The sequence below is a fragment of the Lathyrus oleraceus genome, chromosome 4 (assembly GCF_024323335.1).
Source record: "Lathyrus oleraceus cultivar Zhongwan6 chromosome 4, CAAS_Psat_ZW6_1.0, whole genome shotgun sequence".
NCBI lineage: Eukaryota > Viridiplantae > Streptophyta > Magnoliopsida > Fabales > Fabaceae > Lathyrus > Lathyrus oleraceus.
This window is the reverse complement of record NC_066582.1, coordinates 225,325,999-225,338,236: the sequence shown is the minus strand read 5'-3', so window position 1 is coordinate 225,338,236 and position 12,238 is coordinate 225,325,999. Positions and strand designations below refer to the sequence as shown.

Sequence of the window (12,238 nt, the reverse complement as noted above, 5' to 3'; positions counted from 1 at the left end):
GGTTCACAATTTTAGTTAAAATTGTGAGAAATAAGTCCAGCAACAAAAATGATTTAACTTCGTACAATTCTTTGGTCCTTAAAAAACTGGGTTTATACAAAACCTGCCCGCAACCTTTTAGGAAGTGATGATTCATTACCCTATAAAAAACAATTACATCCATATAAACAAATGTTAAAACATAATGTATATTTTATACAACTCCTTCAATAAAATTCTAATAATAAACAACGACATTTCTTGATATAATATAACTAATGAAAAACTTACGTTCTATAAGTTTTCAAAAACTTCTTTGAACACGACGTTTGTTGTAGAATTCAATGGATGGTTATCCTTGTCATGGATTAATATCTTAAGCCCTTTTTTGCTTTTGACCCTTGATATTGCAACATATAATTGACCATGACTAAATACACTTCTAGGCAAATACAATCCAACATAATCCAATGACTGACCTTGAGATTTGTTAATTGTCATAGCATAACATATAGTTATGGAAAATTGCCTTCTAGTCATTTTGAATGGCCACGGAGATTGTGTTGGAGTCATATCCATTCTTGGAATATAGATAACCCCTCCAATATTCTTTCCAGATATAATCTTTGCCTCGATAACGTGGTTTGCCAATCTTGTAACTATAAGCCTTGTTCCATTGCAGAGACCTTCAGGTTGATCAATGTTTTGAAGCAACATAATAGAGGTCCCAATCTTCAATTTAATCTTGTGGTTAGGTAGACCGGAAGTTGTAAGTGTATTAAAAAATTTCGGGGTCAAAACATCAAAAGCTTCATTTCCTTCACCGTCAAAAGTGTCTACAGAATCTGAACTTAAATATTCCTTTTCTTCACCTTTGGGAAAAATTTTGAAATTTTATTATTATAAATCTATGTTAGTACATATAAATATATGAATGTATCTATAAATATGTTTACAATGGATAACGCATACCTGGTATGAATCCCAAAACGTATTGATTTATGATGTCAACCGTTTCAATTGTTCCTGCCAATATAGCTCTTGATTGCAAAAATTCTGGATTCTTGTAATTGTTAAGAAAATTCGGATATGTTTCACTAACAATGACTTCTAGTGGATCATCATAGTTAGAAATTAAGAAATCATTTGGAATAGGAATATCCGTGTAACCATCGTTAGGTTCTTCCAATTTCCCATCGCCAACTTTTAATATCCAATTAGAAAACAATTCTAATTCAGATGTACTTGAAGTATTGCCGGCTTGTTGGAGTCGCATGTTCTTTGTAAGCTTCAGCACAACACAATGATCCCAGATGTATGATAAATTTATTGTAGAATGTATTATATCTGAACGGCTGCCCCTTGGTACAACTGGTAATATTTGCCGAAATTCTCCACCAAATACAATTACTTTCCCTCCGAATAATTTGTCAGAACAATTGGAACGCCCCATTATGTCTTTAAGGGTTTTATCAAACGCTTCAAAACAAAATCTGTGTGCCATTGGAGCTTCATCCCAAATTATCAACTTTGCCATTTTTAGTAGCTTTGCACGATCACTACCTTTGTCGATATTACATGTAGAAGACTCCATTGTAGGTATTGGAATCTTGAACATTGAATGAGCCGTTCGACCTCCTGGAAGTAGTAGTGAAGCTATGCCCGATGAAGCAACAGTTAAACAAATTTGTTTCTTTGATCTTATGTAGGAAGCTAGAGTTCTCCACATGTAGGTTTTCCCTGTGCCACCGTATCCATACAAAAAAAATACGTCTCCTTGTTGATTGTTTACTGCTTCCATTATTCGCTTGAATACACCTCTTTGCTCATCTAATTTAAAAAAAATACATAGCAAACATGCAGTGAATAAATTAATTATACATTAAAAAAATTGTAAGATAAAATCATACTTTAAAATTTAACTTTATAAAATTATGACAAAACTTACAAACATTTAACATATTTACCTGTAAGATTTAAGAATAAATTATTGTATTCTTGCAATTGTTCGGCTGGATTGTAACTCCGCTCTTCGTATATGAGCTTATTTCCCAACTGCTCAACCACATATCCACTTGGATAAGGCATTCCAGCAAATTCCTTTAGACTTCGGCTCTTCCTTTGAAGATTTCGTTCAATCTCAATTAATGTTAAATTCATTATCTCTTCATCCGACAACCTCAAACCTTTATACAATAGTAATTATAAGTGTAAACTATAAAACAAATTTACTTTTAAGAATCAAACAAATAAATATAATAAAAATTCACAATATAGGAAAAATAATACCTCTATTGTTTGCAATTCGCTGTTGAGCATATAATATTCCATCAGCTAAGAGATGACATGTTTTACTCCATACATGTCTTGGCCTGTTAATGCTGCCTGATAATAACATGTGAACAAATAGTAATCTCAAATATTGACTTGAACCCCAATGATTTGCCTCTTTAATAGCTGCAATGAATTCTCTATCATCGCCGATAAAACCCATAGCAAAACAGGCATCCCAGAAAGTATCATATTTTACGTTATTCACTATTTTTATATCATTATAACTGCGGGGGGCTTTGACATGTGTGGGCATCAATCTAAGATAGTACAATTCGCCAGTTGTTGGAGGAACCCATATAAGCCTACCAATTGTGTAACCTTTTTGACGGGGTTTCCATTCTCTTTTTTTCTTAACATAAACAAATTTTGAAACAAACTTGCTGTAAGTTAAATTTTGTGCTTTAGGATACTTGCAATTTGCTTCGAACCATGATGTAAACATCGATTCAGTTACACTTGGTTTTTCCAGAACTGTATTGATACGATCAAAATCAGTGTAATATACCGAATTTTGACCTTCACAATGAAAGTACAGTCTCTCAACAGCTGGTTTTCTACCATGGATTGGAAAGGAGAATATCCTCCAAGATGCTTCACTCGGAGAAACGTACCTACAAATAATATAATGAAAGGCAATGGATTTAAAATTAATAGAATGATTATTGTAGACAGAATATATAAATTTTATTATAACACATATAGTCAAAATAGTGTACATATAAAATTTTCTACACCATGCATGTAAAGAAAAATTGCACACTTTTAGTTGAAATAGATAAATTGCATGACATCATATTTCAAGTGATATATTAGAAACGTACCTACAATCAATATACTGTTTGATGTCATCAACATTCTGCGGCTGGTTGGAAGTTCCATCATCATTCGGTACAATGGCAGCGGTGATTCTGTCGTAACCTTTGTTGATGTACTTGAATAAGTACTTAATCGATGTACTTTGATTGCACCATTCCATGTTTATGTGAGCTTGGTACTTTGTCAACAACTTTGCATTGTATGGAACAACATTCTGGTTATCGACTTGAATTCCATTCTTAAGAACTGTATGTCCATTGTCTCTTCTTCTATATACCGGAAACCCATCTTGATCAACAATTGTTTTGGGCTGAAACTGTTTTGGAAAATATTTAGAACATTTTCCATCTTTCATGCACGGTGAAGATCGATTTGCAAATCCACACGGGCCATGAATCATGTGAGTTTTAACCAAATTATACAACTCTTCATTGGTATCTTGGTCAGGTATTTCAGCTGAAATAATGCAATCAATATCACTTGGAGTTGGATATTTGTTAGATGGATGGAGGAAAATTAAGATGTGAGCATGTGGTAATCCTCTCTTTTGAAACTCAATTGTATACATATCTATAAAAATAAATATATAAAATATATACAATAGTCAGCACACGAATGATAAATTTGAAAATAACAATACGATTAATTGAATATGGAATAAGTTACTCACATGCAAGAACTTTCCCCAATAGACTTTTCTTTGTGAGATCAGACAAAAGTTCATCAAATTTCATTTTAAAGACTCTTGAAATGATGTCAGGACGATATGATGCTTTTAGATGAACAGAACCAAGCAAACGCTGAATTTCAGGCCAGTTGGGGTTACATGTGAATGTAATGAAAAGATCTAGAAATCCGACATAGCTGCATATTGCCATTCCGTCAAAGTATAGTTGATCCATATATCTACGACTACCAACGTATGAAGAAGGTAGCACAACCCTCTTACCTGTGTTTGACCCGTGCGTTTCTCCATTTGAATTATATTCATTCAAATTGTGATACTTGCCAACCCTCAGTTTTGACTGATTCTTTCGAAGCCACCTAAGTCTTTCTGATTCCATCATTGTAAAACCATCTACCAAAAATTGTTGATAAAGTCTCCTTGATCGCAACAATGTTTGTGCTTCATTAGATCTTGATTGAATTCTAAAGGCCAACCACTTTCTTATTGTAAGTCGATTTCGCTTTGTTGCTTCTTCCCAAGGAATATTTTTATTATTCTGTTCTGACTGTGTTATGTCTGTGAAGTGGCGAATATTTGTCCCTTTATCACGGTGTCTCACATTAGGTCTATATCCATCCTCACCATATGGAAATAATAATGGGTACTGATATCCTAAATAACTGGTATGATACTCATCTATCCTTTGAAGTTTGCCACATTGTTTTTGCACTATAATGTCTCTTTTTTCTGCAGTGTCGACATCTCCAACAATTAAAGCAGCTACTTCGGATACAGTTGGTTGATTATATATCCTTCCATCATTTCTTCGTTCAGATATTAAACGAAGTTTTAAATCAGAAACACCTTCTTCACAAAGTCTGTCCCTTGCCATGCGAAATGATTGTGCATGAACATTATGTTCATATAACATTTCAGATAGTTTTCTCACAATATTAACATCAACTCCACTTTTTGACCTATAATGAAAAGAGTTGAAACAGTTTATTGCAAGTTTCTTAAATAAATAAATTTAAAGTTTGGAAAATAATAGATATCTACCTGAATCCATGCATTCTATTTTCAATTTCATTCTCAGTGTCATAAACATATAGTTGTGCAAATCGTGGATTTTGACCTGGCATCGGTAACATGCTTCCTATTCGGTGACATGATTGACCTTGGATACGAAAATTGGGAGGGCATCTACCGTTGTTAAATCGATTGTCCACTTTCGCACCGGGAGATGTAAATGCAAACATAACGTTGTACATTCGAATTTGTTGTTGGAAATTTTTTGATTCACATGATTCGTTGTCAAACAACAGATGTTGTAGAACTTTAGGACCGGGTTTTAACAGAGGTAACTGAACTTTTCCTGATCCACAACACATGGAAAATTTAGGATTGGACGGATGACGACATTTGTTTTTCCTTTCCGAATACCACATATTTGCACCACAATATTGACATTCCATGGCAGGATCCCCTATATCATAATACCCTCCTGATCATCAATAGTATTTAATTCATATGTTAAATGAGTTGTATTTCATAATAATAAAATATTATTTATAGTAAATCATTTTAAAATACCTGATGTAATTTCAAAAGTTTCCATAGCATCTGTTCCATTAGACATTTCATCTTCATCAAAACTTGAATTTGTTGTTGAACTGTAACCTTTTGACATAACATTTATTGTGTTAAGAATATTGTAATATTCTATGATATATCATAAACAAATTAACTCAAATGAAAAATAATTAAGAATATACCGTCAAATTCATCATTCATATTATCGTCTCCACTATCAGATGCAAAAAGCTCATTGAGTTGCAATTCTGGTATTGGATCTTGGTTTGATATTGTTGCAGCAAATGTATTGTCAAACCTCTTAGATAAGTTAACTCCTAATTTGGTAATGTTTCTGCTTGATATCCTTTTTGATCTGATATTATTATTGGTACTTGGCTTAGTCTTTAAGGACGAATGAAGTTGACGACTTACTTCAACGTTGGCTATACCACGACCGTCATTTAGTATGTTTGGCGAAAGTTCTGATAGTGGTATCCTCAAAGCTGTTGAGTCATTGCCGCGTCTTTTATCAAATGTACCGTTTTCTTTTAGAGCAGTTTTCAACCTCTTAGATTTCTTGTCATCAATAACACTCTTTCTATAAATTCTGGCTTTTGCAGCATTCTTCCTCCTCAAAATAGTTTTAAAATGTAATTCTTCATCTACCATTTTGAATATTTTCTATTATAGTACTCACTCAGGCTCTATAATTCAAAATGATCATACTTGATCATACATCTAAAAACAAAAGATATATAATTTTATAGTGAATAAAAATATCAAATGTTCACCTGATAAAAAACATAACTTACATTGCCATGGCTTTATTTGAATAAAGTTTTCTTACAGCTTTTGCTCATTCAACATGATAAGTTCATTTCTTGAGTTTGGAACAATACTTGAAATGCTAATATATAATATATAAGGTACATGTTAAGAATGGATCATTTTCATTATATATATATATATATATATATATATATATATATATATATATATATATATATATAATATATATATATATATATATATATATATATATATATATATATATATATATATATATATATATATATATATATATATTTGGTACGAAAATTCGTCTGTTCCCTCCAAAATAATTGGCAATTACGTAACATGTGGATATGTGTAATATAGGGAAATGAAAAGTTTTTCATCAGCCTATGTATTAATATAGCCGTAAAATCTAAAGGGATTTCATTAGAGCATGTTTATCTATAGTTTTCCCAAGTTCCTACACATTTACCGATGTTGCTGTGTCAGAAGCATTTGGATATTTGAGATTTTCCAACGTTCTCTCATTTGCAATGTCCATAAAGAAACACACGCTCCTACAATTTAAGTGGTTCATATTTATTATTAAAAAAATTCAATTTGTCATTCAAAGAAAATCAAACGACGATAATATTTGGCAAAAAAAATACAATAATAATTAATTTGATTTCAGGATATTGATTTAATTTTGGATGATAAGATTGCAACAACAATAAAATAACGGTAATATTTATTATTAAAAAAATTCATTTTGTCATTTAAAGAAAATCAAGCAACGATAATATTTGGCAAAAAAACTACAATAATAATTAATTTGATTTCAGGATATTGATTTCGTTTTGGAATGATAAGATTGCAACAACAATAAAATAACGGTAATATTTTTTAGTAGTATAAATAGGTAAGAAAAAATATTGTCAATGTAAGAAAAAAACAGTATTAAGAAAAAATATTGTCAATGTACAAAATGAATTTATAAAAATTGCAATTACATAATGATTTTTTTAAAAAATATATATATGAATCTAAACAGAATATTGTACCTGGAATTAATTTAAAATTGTATTTTAGTAATCTTATAGGGGAATGAAATAAATTTGTTAGATTTCAAAAAAATTAATATTATATTATTCAAATTTGGTTTCTATCTTTATTGAAAAGTATGATAGATATAGGTTTGATGTGATGTTAAAGTAGAGCATTAATGATGGTTACTTTTGGGAAAGTTTGCTTCAAATATAAACAAAAAATATTGAAGTGAAAGGTGTGGATATACTGATTTTTTAGGGTTGAAACACGTGTATTGGAAGTTGCATATTTGTATCCATTACATTTAAAATGATATAATATTGTCCGTGGTTTTGGAACAGTGGTTTTGGAATATTTTGAGTTATTAAGTGGGTAAATGGGATTAATAATGATGATAATAAATATTAATAAATAACAATATTAATAATAATAATAATAATAATATCAATTTATTCAATTAAATAAAACCCTAATTTTCATCAAACCGTTTCATATTACTTCTCCCTCTTTTCATATTCTCGGTTTGACATCTCAGAAAGACCACTTAAAAAATCAGTATTGTTTTATTATAATTTGATTAAATTTTTTATTAAATTTTTATTGTTAATAAATATTTCAATTTAGTTCACATATGAATGTTACAATTTTATATTGTCATTAGAAAATAAATAGTTGTAAATTTGTTGTGAATAAAAATTAAAAATTAAATTAAATTACAGATGATTAGTCAAAAGTAAAATGTAATAGACGTCAATTAGTTTTTCAATTTTTAGTTGTAATGGTAATAATAAAAAATTTAAATATTTTTTATATTCATTACTGCATTTAATTGGGAACAACTTTACCTATAATTTTTTAATAATAATTAATTTGATTTCAGAATATTGATTTCATTTTGGAATGATAAGATTGCAACAACAATAAAATAACGGTAATATTTTTTAGTAGTATAAATAGAGTTTAGTACGAAATTACTTATAGGAACATGAAAGTAGCTGTATTATGGATTGTAATTAGGGTAATTAAGTAATTGTGGTGGTAATTAATTTTTATATATTAAAAGTAGATGTTTGGTTCACTAAGGGAGGAGAGGTATTTTAAATCTAATTTACTTTTTTATCCTTATAATTTTACCATATGACTCATGACATTTACTATTTATAATTCAAATATAAATTTATTGACGAAATATAAGTATTCAATCAAACAACATCATAGAAGATTTTATAAAAGCTTAGCGATTATAATATATAATTTTAATTTTTTTATCAAATACAATAAAATCTAATAAAATTATTATAAATAAAAATACTACGATAATTAAAAAATAATATTAAAAAGAAAATTTAAACACATATAATAATAATAAGATGAAGATATAAAAATATAAAAAATATATAAAAATAAATAAAATTTGTTCAAAATAGAACTTTTAACATTTTAATTAATTAAACTTATATTCAAATAAATAAATAAAAATAAAAATAAAATAAAATAAAATAAAATAAAATTAAAAAAAAAGTAAAAAATGTTTCAACCGAGATTTGATCTTCTCCATCTACCTTTTCACCCTTATAAAAATTTGAACTAGACATATGTCATAAATTATTAAATATTCTCTCCATTCCCTCTCTCTCCTCCCCTACCTTTACCCCCGACCAAACAAACCTTAGTCTTACGTGTGTATTTTACAAGATAAATACTATATCATTAAAATAATAATCATATGAAAGAGAAAGAAAGTTAAGGTATATATAGAACCAAAATTACAAAGGCGTCGGATATGAGATGTGAAAGGCAGTCGATCCCTTCCCAAAGTCTCTATAGTATCTCTATTCATTATTCTAACCAGCTTTGGCATCTTCCTTATTTTACTTTCTCTCCTTTAAATCGTAATGTTCCATGTGATTTATCATTCGGCAGTGAGGGTTTTACGAGGTTAGAAGAAATCACGTCGCATATTTAAGGTATTGGATTTTCTGTTTTTTTATTTGGCTTAAAAAATATATATTTTTTCTGGTCGAGTATTGCTCTCATGGTTTGTATGAATTCCCAAAGAATTATTTTGGAGTGAAATTAGAAGTAGCTATTGATGTGTCTGAAATTTTGAAAGTTGTTAGTTTGGTTATTTGTAGTTAATGCAATTTCTTAAGTAATGAGAGGAGACACAATGTTTAGGGTATAGGTGGAGGGAACAGAGGATTTTGGTGGAGACGAAATTTGAACAGAGCCGCAAATACGAAATGAGAAGAAAACTGAATTTTATAGCAAAATGACCAGGTCTAAAAGAAGCGAATGACTATAAGTTGAGGGTAAGGTGTCGGTATTTTCACAGATCGGCCATGCGGCACCATGGCGCACATTGCTGGTGGCTTTTTGGCTCTCTATCATGGCCAAATTTGTGAAGGATGGCAATGCCATATGTCGGATTTTAGGCTCTCTGCTATCCGCCATCGGTAACACTGGAAGGTGCAGACTTGAAGTGTTGATGAATAGTAAAACTATTGAACTTGCTGTGTTAAGCTACTTTTATTTTTTATGTTACTATTTTACTCAACAATTGTTATTTTGTTCTTCTGTCACACAGCTGATACATAATGCTTCAACACCAAACCGTGCCGTCCCCTGCTAGGCTAGGCCTTACAAACCCTAACTCACCATCACTTTTGAACCCCAACCCTCAAAAGCTACCTCCTTCCCAGACCCATCATCACCAAAACCACCATTCTGTGTCTCCTTCAGCGGCTTTACTCTCTCTTTTACCACCTCTTCCCAGAGCACAGGCACTTCTTTCTCAAATGGCTACCTTAGCTTCAAAACTCTTTGAAGTATCACCCAACAGATCTGTTTGGCTCACTGCATTCCGTGGATCACTCCCAACATTCCTTTCTTCCCAAACCCAAACACAATCACATTCATCTTCCTCGCTTGAGTCGTCTTCTCCTTCCTCCACTAAAGAAATTATTTCACTTTTCACCTCCCTTCAAACCCAAATCTTTGAATCTGTCTCTGAACTCCAAGAAATTATTGATCTACAAGATGCTAAGAAGAAGATTGACGGGGAAATTAGGCCAAAAGATTCAGCACTTCTTGCATTTGCCAACAAACTCAAAGATGCTGAGAGGGAACTCGACATTCTTGTTGATGATTACTCTGATTATCGCCGCAACATCAAGAGATTGAAATCAGGAGATGGTAGTGAAGATGATTCTTTAACCACCTCAACTGTCTCATATCAGCTGAAACTGTCAGATATATTATCATATGCTCATCGAATCAGTTATACAACCTTTGCACCACCGGAATTCGGAGCAGGAACGGCTCCTCTTCGCGGTGCAATGCCACCTGCACCACAAGAGGAACAAATGAGAGCTTCGCAGCTATATAACTTTGCAGATCTTGATATTGGGTTGCCTAAAGCACTTGAAAATAAGGAGAAAACAGTTGAGGCTATTATTGAGCCTCCACCTTTACAGACCGTGGATAATAATAATCCACTTGCGAATTTGTCTGCAATTCAAGGGATGCTTCCTCCCAATTTTTCTATTCCGCCTGGTTGGAAACCTGGAATGCCTGTACAATTGCCTATTGATATGCCAATTAAGCCCCCACCTGGGTGGAAACCAGGGGATCCTGTGGCATTGCCTCCTACTGACTCACTTCCGGAACCAAAGGAACCGAAAATACCCCCTCACATCCCTCAGCCCAAGCAGCCTGAAATTATTCAAGTGCAGCATGTTAATTTGGATCTTGGAGGAACTGATAGCAGTGATTATAGTAGTGATGAGGCAAGCTCTGATGACGAAGATTGAGAAGTCCATGTAACTTATTTTCTCAAATTGTCGACTGTACATGTGAGGTTTTATTTATAAAATTTTTCTTTTAATAAAATAGTTGGAAAAACATGATGTATGTGAAGCCATTAGTTTTTCCCTCTAGTAAGTCGCTCATTTTGCGCGTGTGATACTTATGTCATTTGCCTACATCTATGTTTAAGGTGCTAAGGTCCTGTCATTTGTTTCTAAGCATTGAGTTTAAGATGTTATCTATCTTTAGCCTTGATAAGTTGCATTGATTGCTTGATAACAATTAACAACATAACTTTTCAGCATCTAGTTACTGTTTCGAGTAATCGGACATAATCTTCCGCTGAGTTGAACATCCTTGACCAGCATCAGCTAATTTGAGAAAATACACTCAGGAGGGTAACTCAGCAGCTTTTTTGGTTTATCTATTATTGTTTTTCCCTGTTAAACTGAGACAGTTGAAGATAATGCAGTTGATTCTGACATTTTGCTTGTTACTATTGGTCTTGTGATTTATGGATTTTGTAGAGGTTACTGAAATGATTGAAGATAATGTAGTTGATTCTGATATTTTTGTTTGTTACTATTGGTCTTGTGATTTCTGTATTTTGCAACGGAAAGTGATTTTGAACTTGTTAGACAAGCTTCAATTTATTAAATTGTGTATAAATTTGGCCAAAATTTCAACCTTAAAATTAGTTAATTTTTGTTTATTTTGAAAACAGTCTTTTTGAAAATTGAAAGTAAACATAAGGTGGACAAATTTCAATAAAAAGTATTCGTTGACATAAAAATATTTATTTGTAAAACTCCTATTTTTAAATGTAGCTTTTAACACAAACAAATGTATTAAATCTAAAGGAAGTCTTTAAAATGTATCCGTTTCTTAATTCTTCGGTTCATGATTCATTTTCTTTTGAAGATTATCAATTCCTTCATCTGGACTAATGTTGCTCGCACAACTTATCAAATAAATAAATACAAAATAGAGAAATTCCTAATAATTAAAATACTCAATTTTTGCAATTACATCTGTATATGAAATATTTTAAGCGAAATGCTCCGATTTAAAAATCTAAAAATATTTTTATTGAAATTTGCGATGCAACACTGGACAAACTTAAAATCGCACGAGTTTTGTAATTTAGCCACACAATTCATTTTTATCAAAATCTAGTTTGGAGATTTGTTTTTATATATTTTCAAGGATTATTTCGAAGATGCATCTTCGAAAAAC

General features: G+C 31.3%; 2 protein-coding genes across 6 annotated transcripts; one reads left to right on the top strand and one right to left on the bottom strand.

Annotated features, from left to right (window-relative positions):
• Positions 1 to 273: 273 nt before the first annotated feature.
• LOC127136785 (uncharacterized) lies at positions 274 to 6,040 on the bottom strand. The gene is made up of 9 exons (XM_051063306.1): positions 5,572 to 6,040; positions 5,390 to 5,476; positions 4,856 to 5,300; positions 3,800 to 4,773; positions 3,135 to 3,699; positions 2,269 to 2,924; positions 1,947 to 2,165; positions 952 to 1,809; positions 274 to 851 (listed from the first exon to the last, which is right to left on the bottom strand). The coding sequence occupies exons 1-9, from the start codon at positions 6,038 to 6,040 to the stop codon at positions 274 to 276; spliced, it is 4,851 nt and encodes a 1,616-aa protein (XP_050919263.1).
• A 2,916-nt stretch (positions 6,041 to 8,956) lies between these two features.
• LOC127074692 (mediator of RNA polymerase II transcription subunit 4) lies at positions 8,957 to 11,571 on the top strand. Of its 5 annotated transcripts, none has more exons than XM_051016036.1 (3): positions 8,957 to 9,162; positions 9,381 to 9,664; positions 9,783 to 11,571. In XM_051016036.1, the coding sequence occupies exon 3, from the start codon at positions 9,793 to 9,795 to the stop codon at positions 11,005 to 11,007; it is 1,215 nt and encodes a 404-aa protein (XP_050871993.1). In that variant the 5' UTR covers positions 8,957 to 9,162; positions 9,381 to 9,664; positions 9,783 to 9,792; the 3' UTR covers positions 11,008 to 11,571. The 5 variants fall into 5 exon arrangements, with proteins under 5 accessions (XP_050871993.1, XP_050871990.1, XP_050871991.1 ...); XM_051016033.1 differs by having other exon boundaries at positions 9,374 to 9,664; XM_051016034.1 differs by having other exon boundaries at positions 9,374 to 9,690.
• Positions 11,572 to 12,238: the final 667 nt, after the last annotated feature.